This window comes from Echeneis naucrates, chromosome 20 (assembly GCF_900963305.1).
Source record: "Echeneis naucrates chromosome 20, fEcheNa1.1, whole genome shotgun sequence".
NCBI classification, from domain to species: Eukaryota; Metazoa; Chordata; class Actinopteri; order Carangiformes; family Echeneidae; genus Echeneis; species Echeneis naucrates.
The window spans coordinates 7,500,701-7,518,692 of record NC_042530.1 but is presented as its reverse complement, the minus strand read 5'-3'; the positions used below and the strand labels follow the sequence as shown (position 1 = coordinate 7,518,692).

At 40.4% G+C, this 17,992-nt stretch overlaps 1 protein-coding gene across 4 annotated transcripts in view; it reads right to left on the bottom strand.

The window, feature by feature from the left end:
- The window catches only part of rttn (rotatin), a 29,606-nt gene that overhangs the window by 4,921 nt on the left and 6,693 nt on the right, over positions 1-17,992 (bottom strand). For 3 of the 4 annotated variants that reach the window (XM_029529408.1, XM_029529409.1, XM_029529411.1), the window contains exons 11-43: positions 17,454-17,621; positions 17,160-17,372; positions 16,953-17,065; positions 16,715-16,841; positions 16,262-16,387; positions 15,831-15,947; positions 15,148-15,287; positions 14,466-14,637; positions 14,294-14,393; positions 13,663-13,748; positions 12,910-13,027; positions 12,254-12,350; positions 12,085-12,150; positions 11,788-11,979; positions 10,595-10,837; positions 9,645-9,801; positions 8,385-8,551; positions 7,506-7,725; positions 6,435-6,563; positions 6,178-6,288; positions 5,522-5,680; positions 5,062-5,139; positions 4,117-4,315; positions 3,800-3,897; positions 3,615-3,702; positions 3,086-3,287; positions 2,855-2,945; positions 2,423-2,588; positions 2,087-2,224; positions 1,089-1,291; positions 834-939; positions 385-482; positions 77-154 (exon numbers count right to left, since the gene is read on the bottom strand). In XM_029529408.1, coding sequence (XP_029385268.1) covers positions 77-154; positions 385-482; positions 834-939; positions 1,089-1,291; positions 2,087-2,224; positions 2,423-2,588; positions 2,855-2,945; positions 3,086-3,287; positions 3,615-3,702; positions 3,800-3,897; positions 4,117-4,315; positions 5,062-5,139; positions 5,522-5,680; positions 6,178-6,288; positions 6,435-6,563; positions 7,506-7,725; positions 8,385-8,551; positions 9,645-9,801; positions 10,595-10,837; positions 11,788-11,979; positions 12,085-12,150; positions 12,254-12,350; positions 12,910-13,027; positions 13,663-13,748; positions 14,294-14,393; positions 14,466-14,637; positions 15,148-15,287; positions 15,831-15,947; positions 16,262-16,387; positions 16,715-16,841; positions 16,953-17,065; positions 17,160-17,372; positions 17,454-17,621 — 4,566 coding nt within the window. The remainder of the gene's footprint in view (positions 1-76; positions 155-384; positions 483-833; positions 940-1,088; positions 1,292-2,086; positions 2,225-2,422; positions 2,589-2,854; positions 2,946-3,085; positions 3,288-3,614; positions 3,703-3,799; positions 3,898-4,116; positions 4,316-5,061; positions 5,140-5,521; positions 5,681-6,177; positions 6,289-6,434; positions 6,564-7,505; positions 7,726-8,384; positions 8,552-9,644; positions 9,802-10,594; positions 10,838-11,787; positions 11,980-12,084; positions 12,151-12,253; positions 12,351-12,909; positions 13,028-13,662; positions 13,749-14,293; positions 14,394-14,465; positions 14,638-15,147; positions 15,288-15,830; positions 15,948-16,261; positions 16,388-16,714; positions 16,842-16,952; positions 17,066-17,159; positions 17,373-17,453; positions 17,622-17,992) is intronic. The other variant, XM_029529410.1, reaches the window with a different exon arrangement.

The following is a 17,992-nucleotide window of genomic DNA, read 5'->3' as shown; positions in this document are numbered from 1 at the left end:
CACAGCACTGGTTCTCTGAGGTTCCATTAAAAAACAATTAGTAGTGGGGAATTAAAAAGCAAACACAGAGGCTGACTTTGCATTCATCGTTGCAGTAAAGAGCACTCCGCAGGATCTCCACAGACAGCTTGACTTCCTTCAAATAGCCCTCGTCCTGATAACATATAAAACACAACACAAAGATCAATATTTGTAATCACCCCAAGATAAAAATACCCATTACTGCACATTTACTATTTAAGAAGGAGGAGGTCAATGTTCAACATACTTATCCAAAAATGAATTTATCCTGGATTCAGATTGTTATTTTACCTGATGGAAAAAACACTGGCAGCACAGAAAAGCTGAGACTGGAAAACCCCAGCCAGTCTCAGCTCAGCTCACCTTTTTGCGGTGTGAAACTTTGCCGGGTCGGACGGACTCCAGGAGGAGCTGGGAGTGAGTTTGCTTCATTTGCTCCACACAGCTGTCAATTAAACCAGCTGGAACACAACAAAGTCAGAGGTTCAAAAACGGATAAAATTATACCAGTTTAATTTGGTTAACTTCAAATCATTTCAAGATTGACCATAAAATGTGCACCATAATCACCTAACATAGTTCTGATTGATGGTAAACATTCATTAGGGTGAGCATAGTCAGTTTTTAAACTAAATATTTGTGATATTGGAAGCTCCCAGGAGAGAGCTAAATCATTTTGGTTTACCTGAAGAAACCACTTTTGGGGAAATAAACAATTGGCTGTTGACTCATTTTTAATTTAAAGCAGTAAAAGAAAAAACAGTTAAATAAACTGTGACTGACAAATTTTTGCCTGAGTTAAAAGAAATTACCTTTGGCTGCATGTTTTTGAGCTGTGGGACTGCATGAAAGCAGCGTCATCAGAGCTCTGGCTGTCAGCTTCTTTAAAGGGTCCTGAAAGGCCCTCTTATCAAAACTCTGCAATTAACAGTCCAGGAGCACAAATATTATGAAAGTCATTGTAATGTTACCATGATCACACACAAATATTTGACCATAGAAAAGTAACCAGTTTCATCAGTTTCTTCTATATACCAATGTCTGGATGGATCACCATCTCTGCCTACCTGCAGTAACAGCTCACACAGCTGGCTGGCTGAGGGGCCCTTCACAATGTCAGACAAAGTAGCTTCACACTTCAAGTTGGACGTTGTGGCCTCTACACCCCGACTCTTTGCCTCCTCTGTGAAAATTGTACAGACAAACTGCAGAGCCACTGTGTGGAGAAGGGGGTCTGCAAACTTCTCAGTGACACACACTGATAATGTTCCTGGGGACACACACAGGGGGGAAAAAAGGAATGAATGACCTGGCAGTACATCCTGAATCACAATAGGATAAAATGGAAAATTTATTGTTGAGAGCCCTTGACAGCTGATTATTTGTCCATGACTGAGGCAGTCTGCACTGGTGGAGAATACACCAATAATTTAAATGTGTACGCAGATACCCGGATATTTTATACATGTACACACAGACATAAAGACATGGACAAAGGCTCAGCATTCATCTGTTACTGGACTCATCACATTTCCCTGCTGCACCATTAATCACAGAGGGATGAGCAGGAGAAGAGGCAATACAAAGACAGGCTGGAATGATCTTATCCTGGCATCAGTTAAGGGAAGTTAATACAGTCGGTAATGGCGCAACAATTGCCTTATTATCATATAATTTCTTTTGTTTGAACCAGAGTGAACTGCACAAAACCTAAAATGCGAATAATTATTTATCCAGTTGCTGCATTCACCATAATTACCCTAATCATAATCATCAGCCTTTATGACTTGAGAGAGAAATTATTTTGCAGCCCAATTTCATTATGTGTCATAATCTTGACTCCTAAAGTGCAGAGGGTGATTCAAATTGAACAAAACACCAACATTTTAACCAAAGTAGAAGATAATCTATATTAAAAAATAATGTCTAATTATACATGATATTTTCCATTTCAGTGGGACAAATTATTACATTGAAAGAAATATTTCATTTTATAAATTTTTTAGTGAGCCACGTTAACACATAGACACACGCCACACACATAAACTGAACAAGGTCAGTGTACCTGCAAATGTCTGCCAGCGTCTCCCCAGTGCAGCAGAGACAGATGGGTACACTGCTGAGATGTCCCTCCTCACCAGTGTAGCCAGGAGCATAAACGCGGCTGCCCAGCATGCACAAACCGTGTCCCGGGTAGCCGCATCTGAAGAGGGAAAAGAGTGAGTCACGAATTTTATGACAAGAGACATTCACAAAGTCACACACAGATCACAATGTACAACACACAGAATGGGACAAATGACAGCATAAGACTCGGATTAGGTCATACAGGACAGGACATATACAGTACAGGGGATACGGTGAAATGTTTTTGAACAATCACCATAAACTATATAATTACCAACTAGATTCCGACCTAATCCTTTGATGTCCAGCATGAGCACTGCAACCAGAGTGTTCAACAGCTGTTTCAGGAAGTCCAGCTCAGGGATCAGCTCCTGGTTCGATGTGACACATGACTGCAGCAGCTTAAAGAAGCTGGACAGGAACTGCAGCAAGGTGACAAACTAGAAAGTAATACATACACATGAAAATTGATACAGAAACACCAAACACATATCAAATACATAAGCACAATTAACTGAGTAGGAAAGGTTGGAGATTTGCCGTGGAAGGCTAAAAAAAGCTTCCAAGCTGCAACATCAGTTGTGTGAGCTTGTTCGGTATTCCAGCCACACAAAAATCTAATAAGTTATATCAATAATAATAATACCACTAATACTACTACTAATAATAATAAAGCAGAATAACCTCAGGACAGAGTATTCCTTACCTGGCTCTTGATATCTTCTCTCTCTCCTGGTAGGATGTTTGGTGCCTTCAGTTCAGTCAGACATTTCTCGATGAGCCTGATATCCATCAGACTGAGGAACAAAATAGACATTGTATGTATGAATTGTATGTTTGCATGATACTAGAAAAAGGGGAGTAAGACTACAATTAACTTAAATTTTCTTCTCTTTTATATGTTTTGTTGGTGGGCACTGAGCATGTGGCCTTTTACCTGGCCAGGGTTTCGAGGAGCCGGTTGTGTCGGATAGCAGTGAGGGTATAATCTGACAGGATGTCCAGCAAATTAGTCAGGAGGCCACAGTGGGCAGTGAGAAGGTCGGGAGTTACCATGACAACGGGTTCAATGGCAGAGGGCTCGCCCTGTCGGGAGTCTTGGGAGGTAACTGAGCCGCTGGTCTCTGTGTCACTCTGGCCTATGAAACACATCAATAGACAGCTAATAGAGAAGGCTTCCCAATGGTCCGAACACTGTGTGGATCACGTCTCTCCCTGTGACAAGAGATACTCTAACTGCAAAGGTGGAAACGTGAAACTTGATATATCAGGGAACATCAGTCTACCTTCTAAATGGGAAACATAAACACACAAAAGTGGGGAATGGCTTTAGTTTATAATGATCACAAACCACAATGAGGCTCGCTGCTTCTAAAGGAAAATCTGTTGGTTTATATTGCATGAAGAACTAAACCATGTAGTGTTACTGTGACTGCAAATCCACCTTCACACTCCCCCTGTAGTACCTTGAGCCATCAGCCTGCTGGCAGGAGCCTCTTCGGACATTCTCAATGAGGAGACAGCCTTGGGAGTGTGCGGCCCTGAACCTCTTATCTGTGATGGAAAACATTAAGATATGGGGTTCCAGTTGACTTCACTGAGCTTTTTATTTGTTGATGTCTGTATCAGATGGTAAAAGGAGATCACTGACCACAGTGCTGGATGTAGAGAGTGAGCTGGAGGGTCTGCTGGAGTTGGTAGTGGGTGCTGGTGGGTTGCATCTCCAGTAGGAAAGAGAATTCTCAGAATCTACACAAATACAAAATGAAAAAAAAAAAAAAAAAAAAAAACAACAACAACAAAAAACATTATTCTGATGTCATCTGAAAAACTAAAAGTTGCAGAAACTTCAGTAAAACTATTGGTTGCAAATTTTCAAACCCATATTGTCAAAGTAATGGCTTGTTTCTCATTCTGTATTTCATGAAAAGGATAGGAATTTACAACTGATACAAGAATCGAGCTTACACAGTGAATCACTGTCCTGAGAAATGGCATCACTGCTAGCTCCAACACAAGGCTGTCGGTGGAAAGTGTATCTGCCTCTATAACATATAGAAGCTGAGAGAGCCACATGCTGGAAGTACTGACAGTGGTAGAGCAGAGCCTGCAGGGCTGGAAGACCCACCAAAGAGATGCCAGACACCTCGTCATGGACACACGGGTGCTGGAGGAGGAGATGGTTAACATGGGAAAGATGTGATGAGAAGAAATTGATGTTTCCGTTCCAAAGAGTAACAAAACAAAGCAAAAGCAACATAAGAAACAGGATCTAATTCAAAAATAAAATCCCACTGCTCTGAACCTTTGTCACTAAATCTATATATATCTTTGAATATATAACTGAAATTTCCTTTGGTAGGTTCAGTTGCGGCAGTGATACAACAGGCATTTAACATTAACTTGATGACATTTTGCGTCCTAGTTTTTTGTCATACTTACCCCCCCATCCCCACCCCACAAAAAAAAAAAAAAAAAAAAAGAAATCCCTTCATAGCAATCACCAAATCTAAGAGGTTTTTTTTTTCTTTTTCACTGTGGCTTGATTCGTGCTATGAATATCTCTCTTGATAAACATTTTTCTGGCACTTAGAACTGGAGCAGATTTCGCAAACAGCAAGCCTTGCTTTTAGATGATAAGAAGATTTTATCACCTCTGACATCCAGCTCCCTTCATGAGTTCTGACATTGAAAATTAAGATGTTCTTGGTGTTTAAACTTGTTATTTTGGATGTAAAGGCTGAAGGCCTGTTCCCCAGTAGAGCTCCAATTCTAGAAACACCCTGGGTTTGTCCCCTCCAGGGCTCACTGAGAGAGGAGTTAGGAATGGGAGGGAGGTGACAGAAACAGAAAAAGAGAGAAAACAGTTCATGGTCTATACAAGCTTTTTAACTGGCTGGCAGAGTTGCTGACCTGCCAGTGGGAGTCCTTGGCCTCCTCTGCGTTGGCAGGCATGGGCATCACCAGCAAATTCTGCAGGATAAATGCAGCCTGGGCACACACACAAAAAAAAAATATATATATATAAAAAAAAAAATAATAATAATAAGGAGATGCACACACACTAGAGCAAGTGAGACTACATCAGCAACACTGCCATCTGCCTGTTTTGGTTGGTAGTACAAAAGAGGCCAGCCACACTTTCTGAGCATCGTTTCAGTCAAAGTGATATAAGACTAACTTGTATGAAACAGTGAAAACTGAAGAGACAGTGTGCACAGAATTTTGACAATGTGCAATGGATAATATTTGCTTTTGTCAATTATCTGCTCATAAGAAAATGATCAGTGTGGCATTCTCATTTTTGACTCTGAATTTAAAAAATGGGCTGTTCAGACAATAAGAAAGCACAGAGGCAGCTCCAACTTCCTACCTCCCTGCGGACCATGCTGCTCTCCTGCTGATCCAAGAGGATGTTGAGCAATGTGCCCCACAGACCTCCGCTGATGTTCTGACAGCTAGCACACAGAGCCTGGCAGCCGCTGGGCACTGAGGACAGAGCTCCACCCAAACCCAAACTGGCAAACCTCACCTGACATGAGAAGGAAGACATAGAATACAGTGGATGTTTGAGGATGCAGAAAAAAAAACAGAAAGAGAAGGATGTAGGACAATAACCTCAAGACAAGGTGGAAGCTGTTATTGTCACGAGAGACCTATCTAAAGCAATAATAGCAGTGAGTTTGGGCACATCGAGTATCATAATACAAGACAAGCATTTAAATTGATGGTGGCAAACACAGAGTCTACCTCATCAAGGGAGCCTGTTAGAATGGCTTGTGTGGGAACATGTATTTTTGGAAACAGAATTTGATGTTGTGTTTCTTTTTTACTGTGAGTTTTTGCACAATTCTCATGGGCTTCACTTTGTCCCAAAAAGCAAAGTATCTAGAACCTTCATCTTATGAGAGAAGAAAGTAAAGTGTTGAATATTTAAGACTTTCATTTCCCATACTGTGAGGGTATTTTTGTGTTGAAGCACAAAGTACTTTAAACAAAAGAAAATTAGAAAGCAGACACTGTGTGCACCTCTTGATCTCGGTCCACCCACAGTGGGATGAGCCAGGCCAAACCCAAATGAGTGGCAGTAGTTTCCTCAGTGGCGGCCTCATTTCCCAAAGACCACTGGGAAATGAAGTCCTGGAGCAGAGAAAGGCTTTGGTTGAAATCCAATGTTTTAATATTGTGTAGTACTGAGTCAATTATACGACAAAAGATGGCTTATGGTATGGTGACAATCAGTTCCTTATCTATGCCCCCACAGCACTGCAAGCCTTAATACTTGCCTTCTCCTTGTTTTCAGCCAACATCTCATAAGACAGATGAAGCAAGCAGATGACAGCATTCTTTGTCACACCTTTCCCCATGAAAGACATGGAGTTGCCTCCCCATTCAACATAAAATGAGGAGATCACCTGCACAAAGGACACAGATTAATAGTGGGAAAACTGAAAAAAAAAAAAAAAAAAAAAAAAAAGGAGCTGCGTAGAGTAATCATGTATTTTCTTGTTTCCCATCCAGAATTTTTCATCCTGCAAAAACATGGCTGGCTGAACAGCATATTATTTGGATTTAGTAAATGGTTGTTATCACAGTGGCTCCCAGTTTCTGTCATTTAAACAACAAAGACAAAGTCAGTTGACTGAAAAATCAGCACTTGTTTCTTTAGAACTGAGTATTGTATACTTGTCATGCAACTCACAACATCAGAAAAGTTAAACACAACAGAGACTAATTATTTCGCTTTGATGTGTCATCAGAATCTGGGCCTGCACTGGAGAGCAGATGAAGAGCGAGGAGCCCAAGGCCCGGTGAGCTTTAGGGTCCTGCAGTGCCAGGGATACTGGGTGAGAGGTGGGTCTGACAGCTGAGGTGAAAAAGTTAGATATCTGATGAAATGAACTTTTAGTCTTCATCTAACGAAAGCAGCACATTGTGTAAACAATAATGTATTCCACAGGGGGCTTCCTTCCCAGGCAAAATAAAAGTTTGGACACCTCTGTGTTGCAGACTGCTCTGCAAGTTGGTCTACAGTGTGTTGTACTATTATTTAATGGATTGTTGAACAAGTGAACAGATGGAATAAGCAAGGTTGATTAATCTCATCAGTATCTTCACAGTATGGCATATCAAATCAACAAGATTTTTTCTAACTGTGATTCATGTCCCATAACCACATTTCTCTTAATTTAATTAATTCCTTAGAAAGTACCGTGCTTTTTCTTTTATTCATTTTTGTACACCATCTCATCTCTGATGAGACAGGCGTGCTTACACCAATGTAACACCTGAACATATGCAAATCACTGTGCAGACACAGATTTGAACACGTGCCATACATAAACACATGCACACACCTCCAATAGCCCGCTGAGATACTTGGAGCAGAGGGAGATGGGCTCTAGGTCAGGGCAGTATGAGCTCCAGCCAGGTTGGGCAGTCAGGCTGACCATGCCCTGCAGTGTCCTCTCAAGGCTGGGAAGGCCATAGAAGCGTGGGGCGTCAGACACCCGCAGGCTGCGAAGCAAGCAGACTGCCAGCTGGCTCTTGAAAGGGCCTGCTAATGCCAGACATAGCCTGGACAGACAAGAAAGGACAGAGGGAGAGGGAAAAAATTCAAGCAAACCAGACAGTCAGGAAGGTGACAAGAGCCCAAAAAGAAAATGTAGACAGTCGGCATTACAAGCCTTTGTCACAAATGTGTGGCTTCTTATGTGTACTGACATTGATTGTCATGTTGTAAATAAGTGAGCCAGCAGCATTTCCATCACAAATTAACTGAAGGCAAAAATTCCCCTACAGTGGAAGAATTCGTCCGAATAATTTCTTTCCTCTGGATTGTAATCAATTTTCCAACACCACAGGAAGGCTGAAAAGCACCACCTGAGAGTACATTCCAATAGACGCACAGTAAATAATTCATTTATTTCTAGTGAAGGAATTGATTTAGAAAATATTATGGCATATTGCTAGTTGAAGATGGGTCTTTGCAGGTCAGTTGTGCCTCTGTAGCCCTGAGTGGCAGTCAACTGAGATATTCAGTACTTGATTATTGATAAGCGACTGAAAAATAAGTTCATAGCCACTCATGTACTATGATGAAGTCAAAATTTAATTCATCATAAAACTTACACATTTTCCTGTATGACTTCAAAATAATATATTTTTTTGTACTAGAAGGCAAGATGAAAGATTTTTTGAACTGCTCACCAAGTGTTTAGGTGAGAGCCACCTACCTGTCGGTGGTGTGTGCTAGGCAGAGGAGTAAAGTCTTAAAAAAGCCGGTGAGTTCCCTCTGCAGTCTCTGGTTAACATGGTTCTTCAGTTCCTCTGATTCCCCTGGACCCTGAGATGAAGTCTGGGTCTCCACAACAAGCAGCAAATTTAGGAGGGACCCTGATTCCTGTATAATTGATAGATAAATAGACACCGACAGTTTTTAATTATTTGTTCTTTCACTTTCTGTCATTATTGTTAATTTAGTCCATTTTAATGTGAAACTACTTCTTATTTTAAGTTAATTTACTTATTGTTACATGTTGGGTACTGATACCTTTGAAATACATTATTTAGTTTTTTACTATTTTGAGTTTTGGTTTCTTTTTATACACTCTTGTGTTCTGTGTCACCACACGCAGATAGGATGCACCTGTTAGATCGGTTAATAACTTTAGTAGTTTAATAGTAATAACAGTAGTTTACTTTAATAGTAAATAAAAGTTCTACGTATGATCTGCTGCCCTTCAGTTCGGACAAATTGACCCATTGAGGAAAGATGGAGAGGAGGCTGATGGGTGTACCTCTTCTCCTTGCTTCAAAAGTGAGATGCAGAATTTCTTACTGAGCAGATAGTTAATGCCAGTGTCGGGAGCGACAGATGTTCCTGAAACAGCTCAGTAATTACAGGAAAGTTGGAGCAGAGCAGAGCTGCTCACCCCTACCAGGCATTCAATCTGAGTCTGCCTTAGCTGCCAGGGGAGGGCTTATTGTTTACACACACATTAATGAGAAAGCCAAGGTGAGACTGATTAAATCCTAAAAGCCGCTCTCCCTGGTAAAACAGTGTGGTGATTCTTCTCCTCGGGCAAAACTATGAATCTAACTTTGTTTTAAGAGCTTGGGAAATAATCTCTGCTGCAGGACTGAGGTGGTTCACTGTGATACAGCTTTTCTGTTGTTATGAGAGCGTAATATGTTTGGTTTAACTGACAGTGTGTGATTTATTAAAGCTTTGATTACAGGTATATAGCTCTCTGCGTTGGAGAGTAAAGTGTCTAAATGGATTACTAGCTAACAGATATGCACACAAAAACACATCTTGTGCAGTCATATACACCCACCAACGGTAGGCTGCAGCAGTGTATATTCAAAGTAATACCACTGTCAAAAAGTTAAATAGAATGATAAAACCAAAACCTTAAATAGTTATTAAATATTGTAGCACTGCAGTGAGATTTTTGTTTCAGACTTGTCCAGAGTGTGTAAATTATCTCTACCTGGTTGACAAGCAGCTCCAGTATCCAGCATAGGTCCTTGTCCTCTGGGTCAGATGCAGACTCAGTGTGCGTCTGTCTGAAGTAGGCATTCAAAAATGCAACAATGCCCACCAGCAACCTCTCGTCCTCAACGCAGGCTGGGCGCACCTGGAGAAACCTGGAGGGGGAAACAGCAAAGACAAAGTCAAAAAAAGGGAACATGATTCTCATAATAGTAAAAATACCCTGGAAAGGAAGCCAAGGTTTTAGCCACCAGTCTTTTCCCTATTTTATACATTGATTGAGCATCATGGCACAGAGGAAATTTTAAATATACATACCAATGACAATACGTGTTATTAGATGGAAAAAACTTGACTGACTGACAGACTAAGTGCTGGATACAATCTAAATAGCATGAATGTACTTTAATGGAGTCTTTCTCATTATTATTTTGAATTTTAATCAAATTTTCTGAGTAAATTTAATTTTAAATTCAGAATAAAAACGAAACATTACTTGATGAGAAAAACAAATAAAATTTGCAGAGTGAAGAAAACCACCAAAAAACTGAAAGAAATCAGGGGATTACTGAACAGAAATATGCAGATCATTAAAGGGTAGAACATTAAATAATGCATCCTATTTCCTCAGAGAAATGTTAATTGTAATTGCAGTCCACTGTAAAGCAAAAAGGCATTGAGCACGACTAATATTATTTATTTATTTATTTATTTTCCCCAAATTGAGACAAAAGACAAAGACATACTGTTCTCACTGAGCCATGGAAAGCATTTGGTTCACAGCAAGTAATGTGTTGTTCTACAGCTGCAGTAATAATAATGGTAGCCATAAAACTCTCCCTCCTGTTATTTTCTGCATTCATAAACATTAACAAGACATATTTACGAACTTGGTTATTAGCATGTGAAACTACTGCACATGAATCTTTAAATTTGTGGACAGTGTACCTGGTCATTGCTGTATGCCAACTGAGGGATTGAAGGGTTTCTCTACATCTGTGGATGGGGATGTGAGGGGTGGCAAGTCTGTCAATCAGCAAGTAGAGGCTGAGCTTGGAGAGGGCAGAGGTGACAGAATTGTGACCTGCTGCTGTGACAATGGCCTGGATGCAGTCCCGCAGTGCAGCATGAAGGTGCATTGCCTTTAGTGACAAAATCTGTGCTTCTGACAGCTTCAAGTTCGGATGAAAACTGTGGGCAACAAAATGTAAATGGCTTAAAAAGAAATTCATTCAAAATCCGATTACAAGACTATTGATGTACTGAGAAGTATGTTTCATAAGCAGCAAGCTCAGAAGCATACTAATGACTGAATTAACAAACATATTTGATCACCAATCTGGAGGGATGAGACATTTATGAGTCATCCTTAGAGAGATGATGATTTCTGAGAATCCCTTGCAACTGAAACAAGCAGAGGCAGCAATGATCATGCCAGCTAAAATGAAGAGGCACTTCTCAGGAAAAACTATGTTTAAAAACAAAAAAGGAAACAATTGTTCTTTTATTAGGCTTTCTCAAAAGACACAGCAAAATCATCAAGGGTTAAACTAGTGTATAAGGCTGTACTTGACAAAGAGTCCAAGGAAGATGCCTCAATTTTCTGAATAACCCATATTAAACATGTACTTTGCTCCCAATGACACTACTGTGCAAAATTTTGTTTCAAATAAATTGATCCATGTGTGGTGTGCTTTAAATGTCTTTTCTGTAATCAAGCTGGATGAAACTGTGTGAGAGACCTCCTCATCTATTTGAATTAGGTCACATCAGGAATAAATGAAGACAAATGAAACCCTCAAGACTGCAAGCCTCTGAAACTAACTTCTTCTACAATTGTTCATAAAAGAGTGCAACATGTTTAGTGGGGTATGCAGAGGGCTCTTTCTTTAGTTCAAGAGATCCTTCCATGGAAATGTTGTCTGTCGTGCGTGAGACAAACAAAATTTAAAACCAATGCAGATCTTAGAAAAATGTAAACATAAATAAATAAATAAAGAGAAATTAATGGATTGTAAAAGCACAAATAGCTACAGATTACTAGTTCACCATCATATAAATATGATTGTAGTAAGTAAAAACGTTGATCTGCCTTGGTCTGTAAACTATTTAAAGTTTTTAAGAAACATTACAGCTCTTACTCAGGAACCTTGGCAGAGGAGCCACACAACTCCTCAAGCAGGTTGTCTATCCCAGAATGCCATGCGATGTTCCAGGCCACCTGCAGGGCTTGGCGGGCCGGGGCCAAGGTCAGGAGGCCAGAGGACGAAGGCAGGATGCAGCAGTATGGGCTAACGGCGTGATGACTCGCTGCTTGAAATGGGATGTTGTACCTGGAAGGAAAGATTAAAATGTTGCAAATATTGACTGTAAGGCTGTAGGTGAGGGTGAGGGAGTCCTGAAAAAGTCACCCTTCAATGCTTATTAGTCCACTTTACCTGCGTATGACTGTCAGTGGTAGGGAGAAGGGCGTGAGTGTCACATCTGCACTGGATTTGTCTGACCTAATGTGGCAGAAGAGGATAAAGTAAGACCTAGCCGCAACATGGACTTAGCCGTTGTTATTAGAGGGATGGCTTCATTGATAGAGGGGAGAAAAACACTCACCACATTTCAATGCTAGCAACTTCATCAAATAGCAGTAAACTCATCAGGACAGCAATCTCATTTCCACTGCTTTTGCTCTCCTTCAAAATCAAGGATGCTAAAATGGAGACACAACCCCAACAATATAAATAATAACCACTATCTAAACTTCATATCCCTACTTCATGAATAAATTTACACAAATTTCATATTTGAAATTTCATTACACTTTTTGAAATCATCAATAGGATTGCCACCACACTACTGGTTTTGCTTACATTATGATATTATGAAAAAACATAAACTATTTTGTGTATTAAAAATGCCCTCTTTCCAATTTACTTGAATGGAAGATTGTTTTCAGCTATTAGACTCCATTGTATTTTTGTACAAAATCTGAATAAAGCTCCAAAATAGTCACAAAGATGATTTTATAATTTGAATGTAATACCCTTTGATTTAAAATTAGGGACTGACAAGCGATCACATTACAAATGAATGAGCTCGAAAGCAACCGGTTGCATCATACTGATCTGCCACTTACTACTACAGTGTGAAAACATGGTTAAAAGCTATGCATCAATGGATGCCCTGTCATCTTTTTTTGAGAATGTGCCCTGGAGCTACACAACACACTGTGTGTAGCTGTTACTTAATGAGCTGTCTGGTGAATATACCCCTGAGCAGCGTGAGGAGCAGGAGGTTGTGTTGTGCCAGGTTGTGCCTCAGAGATGGATCAGCATACACCAGCTTCCTCAGGATACATATACAAGGCTCCAGCAGGCAATCCATGCTCTGGGGAGAACAGCAACATACACACTTGGTGTTTAATTGCAGGGAAAACACATAAAAACGCACACATTTCCTTTCCGTATCCTCATGCTCTGTCTCAGACATACAAATGTGCAGGATCTCATCACTGTCACTTCACATAAGCTAAATCCAAATTTTGTGACTTTGCAGGTTGCCGGCAATGGAAGGTTGTGACAAAAACAACCTGCAGGCATCCCTCTTACACAACCTTGTTAGCCGAGACAAGTCATTCTCTGTGGCCCTGTTCTTCCACCTCCATGTAGCTGTACATGCTGGACAATTATCCCTGTTAGCAGCTTCTGATTCAAAGCCTTGGAATGATCAGCAGACTGCAGTAACTAGAGGGCAAAACTCCCTGCTGACCAGGGCCTGTCTGACACTATTAATACAGGCCATTTCATCCTTCCATCATGCACGCCTCAGTGATTTCCCTTCACATCTTCACATATAACCCAGGCCACACATGTATTCACATGAGCACGTATGAGAGAGGAAATGGTTAGAAATGATAGCAGTTCAGAGGGTTTGGTGTATTTGGCTTCAACAGCAATTTGATCAGGACACGTCAACTTCTTAATTTGACCAAATAATAACCAGATAATTTTTTTTGTATTTACCTTGTTCGTGTTCACACACCCCATAATTAAGGAAATCACTTTATCTGTTATTCCAAGACTCTTCAGGATTGGGTGCATTGTTGTGTCTGCAGGAAGGTAAGAGATAAATTCAACCAGTAGTAACAAAGAGATAACAATCGACAATGATTTGCTTTTCCTGCCTGTCTAAAACATATGGTGCTGAGAAGAGAGCCTGTGGTTTTCACTTACAATCACACAAACTTTTGAAGTTGTTTTCCATTTTATCAAGAGCATGAAAGTTAATCGAGAACTTTAAACTGCCTTTTATGCAGCCGATAATTCATTTCAGATGGATGAGTCAGTTGGACACACATTTACATTCAATTGAATGAGAAACTTTTGACTGATACTGTATCTCATTATGGAATGTCAAGCTCAATATTATTCTCTTATGAAATATTAGCCACTGCATTATACTTGTACATTTTCCAGTAACATTATTATAGTTATAGATTTGTTGGAACTTATGAGGTTCCACTTTGAAAAACGCAGCACACGTCTTCTGGGACCAAAAATACCGCAGTTGAAAAGAGCCAAAATGTAGCCAGTTATTGGTTAAAATCCATCTCTCAGCGTTTCTCCTTTCTTTTACCTTGTACAGGTAACTTACTTTGCAGCACCACACACAACTGTTCTGCAGCTGATCTTCTCAGAGAAATGTCAATGGTGTCTGATGAAAGGATACTGTACAGTTTCTCCACAGACTCCACCTGTTAAACACAGCAAGTAAACACTTATTTCTGTACATGTAAAAATATATGCAACTATTTTTAGATTCATACCTTGAGTACAGACTTGTTGCTGTTATCCAATGAGATATCTAACGTGTTTCTGACACAGTAGAAATTTGGCAGTGCAGCGATAAGCGATTGGTCCAGGCCTAGACTGGGTGTTTGAGCTTCATCAGTGCTGGTTAGGTGAGGAAGGATTTGTTGCACTGCAGCAGTTCTCACACTGTTGGGGATTCAAAATGGAATTGAATATCATAGCCAAAAAAAAAAAACAACAACAACAACAACAACTACAATTTTACATGATAAACCAAAGTTTTGTCTTCATTGTGCTGGTACACAGTCGCAAGTGTCAGCAATATTTAATTTTGTTTTAATACCGCATCCAAATGACAATTATCAAAAAAGTGTCTGGCAGGGCAGACAAATCCATTAGCTGTTGCCAAAATTTTTGAGAGCTTGTCTCTTGGCCAGTGTCTGGTGTTAATTTCTGCCTCCATTAATATTCATAGACTGGGACTGAATAGCTGTTTTACACAAACCTCACAGAGAATTTAGATGACTTGATGAGCACGTCACCTGACAGCAACAGACAGCGTTAATATGTCCATCACAACTGTTATCAAGCCAACATCTACATCATACTCAAACAAATTAATCAAATGATTTCACACAGAAGCAACATAGCGTCACAGACACATTGACAAAAGAAAAGCCCAGAGGCCAGACTCACACGGGCTGCTTGGTGAAAAGGAGCCGGAGTGCTGCTTTTAGTTTGGCTGCACTTGGAAACATATTGTCTCTTGCCACGTCCGACATGTCACTTATCAGCAGGACACAGTTTCCCAGTGAGTCTTCGGTGCCTGCGTAACCCTGCCACACACGCAAACAAAACACACTTCTTAGGCTGCTTTGGCAGACAATGGGGCTAACGATGGGGAATTCCAGCTAAGAAGCACAACAGTAAATAATATATGCATCGCTTTGATTACGGGTGGTTTCATTTTGTGCCTTGTTGACATGGCGGGCCTATCTCTGAATGGCCTCCTTGAATTAAATCACACTTGACAGCCTAGTCAAAATCTCATGTATATTCATGAAGAATCTCCAGGCTTTCTGTTGCCTGAAACTGAACAATTAATAAAAGCTTGTTTTTTTCTCCCCAAAAAGGAAACAATATAACACAAAATATGTAAATGAGAGAATAACTAAATTTCTCTCACTGGCAGCTCAATATGCAGGCTTTGTGGGCCAAGAATGCTAAAATTGCACTTTTGATCATAGCAGTTTACATTGTTGAGAATGAACACCATTCACCCTTGCTGTATAAATATAATGTAATAAGTTCCAAATATTATGCTGCTTTATGAGCTTTGTACAACAAATACAGCACAGTCTTCACAAAGAGCACAACACCTGTAATATGGGCATGACCGGGTAAAGTGCCTCATTGAATCTGTCCCAGGTTGAGGCTGTCATCATCAATCGTCCCTTGAGAAGGTATAGCAGGATATCCTTGGCAGCAACATTCACCTATAGATCACAGAAGCTGCTGATTTTACAAAGGCACTTCAAATCAAGCACTTACTAGCATTACCAGCATTTAAACATCTAAATTACATGACTCCAGTGTGTCTTGACATTTTAACATGACCTCAAAGAAATGTACACTTAGCATTCCCTTTAATCCAGACATGATCATCTCAGCACCTTTACTCCCATAAGTACCTGCTTTTCCCTGCATTTATTCCTTTAAACCCACACAGACTAGAAACAAACCCCATAATGACCTCATTCCAAAGAGCTTAATAGGTTCTAATTTAAGCACAAGTGCCAAGAACACTTACCTTTTCTGCAGAGTCCTGGAGTCCAAAAGTGCTTATTTCGTAGAGTACCCTGTAGTGCAAGAGGAAGTTGACTCCACCACAGGCTCCTGGATTCTGTCGTGACACGTTCTGGATGCCAAGGCAGTCCTGGTGGTGTATATAATCACACCAAAGCACATCATGAAGTGTCGCTATCGTCTCACTTGTGCATGCATACAAGAGCTTCAATTCACTTTAAATGTAGCCATGCACTCTAAAAAGTGCTTGGTAAAATGAAAAAGAGGACCCAATCCAAATGTCAAGTGGTATTTTTATTGAGTTCTATCAAAGATGTGTTATTCATCCATCTTCACTCTACTTATTTCCATATGGGTGCCCCACCAAACAGACCCATAATATTACTCTGGCATATTATTTATTGCCCTGTACACTTATTTAAACAGTGTCTGCCTAGATAAGATGGCTTGCTCTGACCTTGACCAGGTTTAGAGTGCATGTGTAGGTTTCCGTCTTGACAGGGAGTAAGGGATGAGACAGCAGCTTAAGGAGAAGTTTCTGACTCTCTGTTTGGAGGAGCGGACTCGGCTCATCGAACTTCCACCTAATTATGGAAAAACAAAAGAATTGTACATTAAATATTTGCTATTTAAACACAGTACAAAAAGTGACTGACCTTACATAGCAAGAAACTAAGAAAGTTATAGTATCTTACAGGTAAGAGCAGATGCAAACACATTCGTTGATGATGGGTAAGTGATGGTGAAAGGGAAGGCCATGTATGGCTTGGTCTGCCAGTTCTAATAACTCCAACCAATTCTTTTCTCCCTTGATAAAGAAATAAATAGATGAATTTAATATATAGTGCATATACAAATTAAATTATTCTTAATTAAAAGAGTTGCATGTCTACATGAGATACCTCAGCCTGTGCTTCCTTGATAAAGTTGCAAGTGGACTCCATCCAGAGGGCAGCACGGTTCACTTGCCTGTAGAGGTCATGGCTGTCGGGGTTCACCTGCTCCAAATAGGCTACTGCTGCCTCTTTTACGCTGGGTAGGAGAGTTCCCAATGATGTGTCCAGACATAGGTGGAAAATAGCAGTTGCAATGCTTTCTGGGAGATTGTCACTCGCCTGTGCAAGGAGAAGAAAATTAATATCTGATGATTCAGAGGTAATTTGAAGTAACAGATTTAGTCCGCCACACATACTCACCTTTTCGGGGGGGAGGATAGTCTGTAGGAGTTTGATGGTGAATATGGCAGTACCTGTGTAGGCAATTCTGTGGTGAACCTGAGAACTGGCAGGAATGTCTGCTGCATAGCTCTGGTGGTAGCTCAGGATATCCCCTAATAGTCCCATGAAAGCTTGCAGCTTCTCCTTCTAAAATACACACACACACACAAATAGAACTGTGGCCAAAAGAACACAAGCTACTCAAACACACCAAAGCACGCACATCACATGCACGTTCACATTTACAGACACAAACTAATGCACAGCTACTGACTGAGAGCCAAGAGGAAAAAAACGTTCATTCCAGGGGTTATGAATTGAATGTAATCAGATTTTAGGGTTATTTTGGGACGAGATAGAGATCCAGCCTATCTCAGTATGAATAAATTGGGACAATCTATTCTCAGCCACTTTGTAGTGAGAGCAGAAATTGAACAATAGGAGATAAATGCCAGCAGGGGGCAGTAGATGCCCTGTGCATTGCTATGGATGACATAAACAGTTAGGTCCATTCCCAT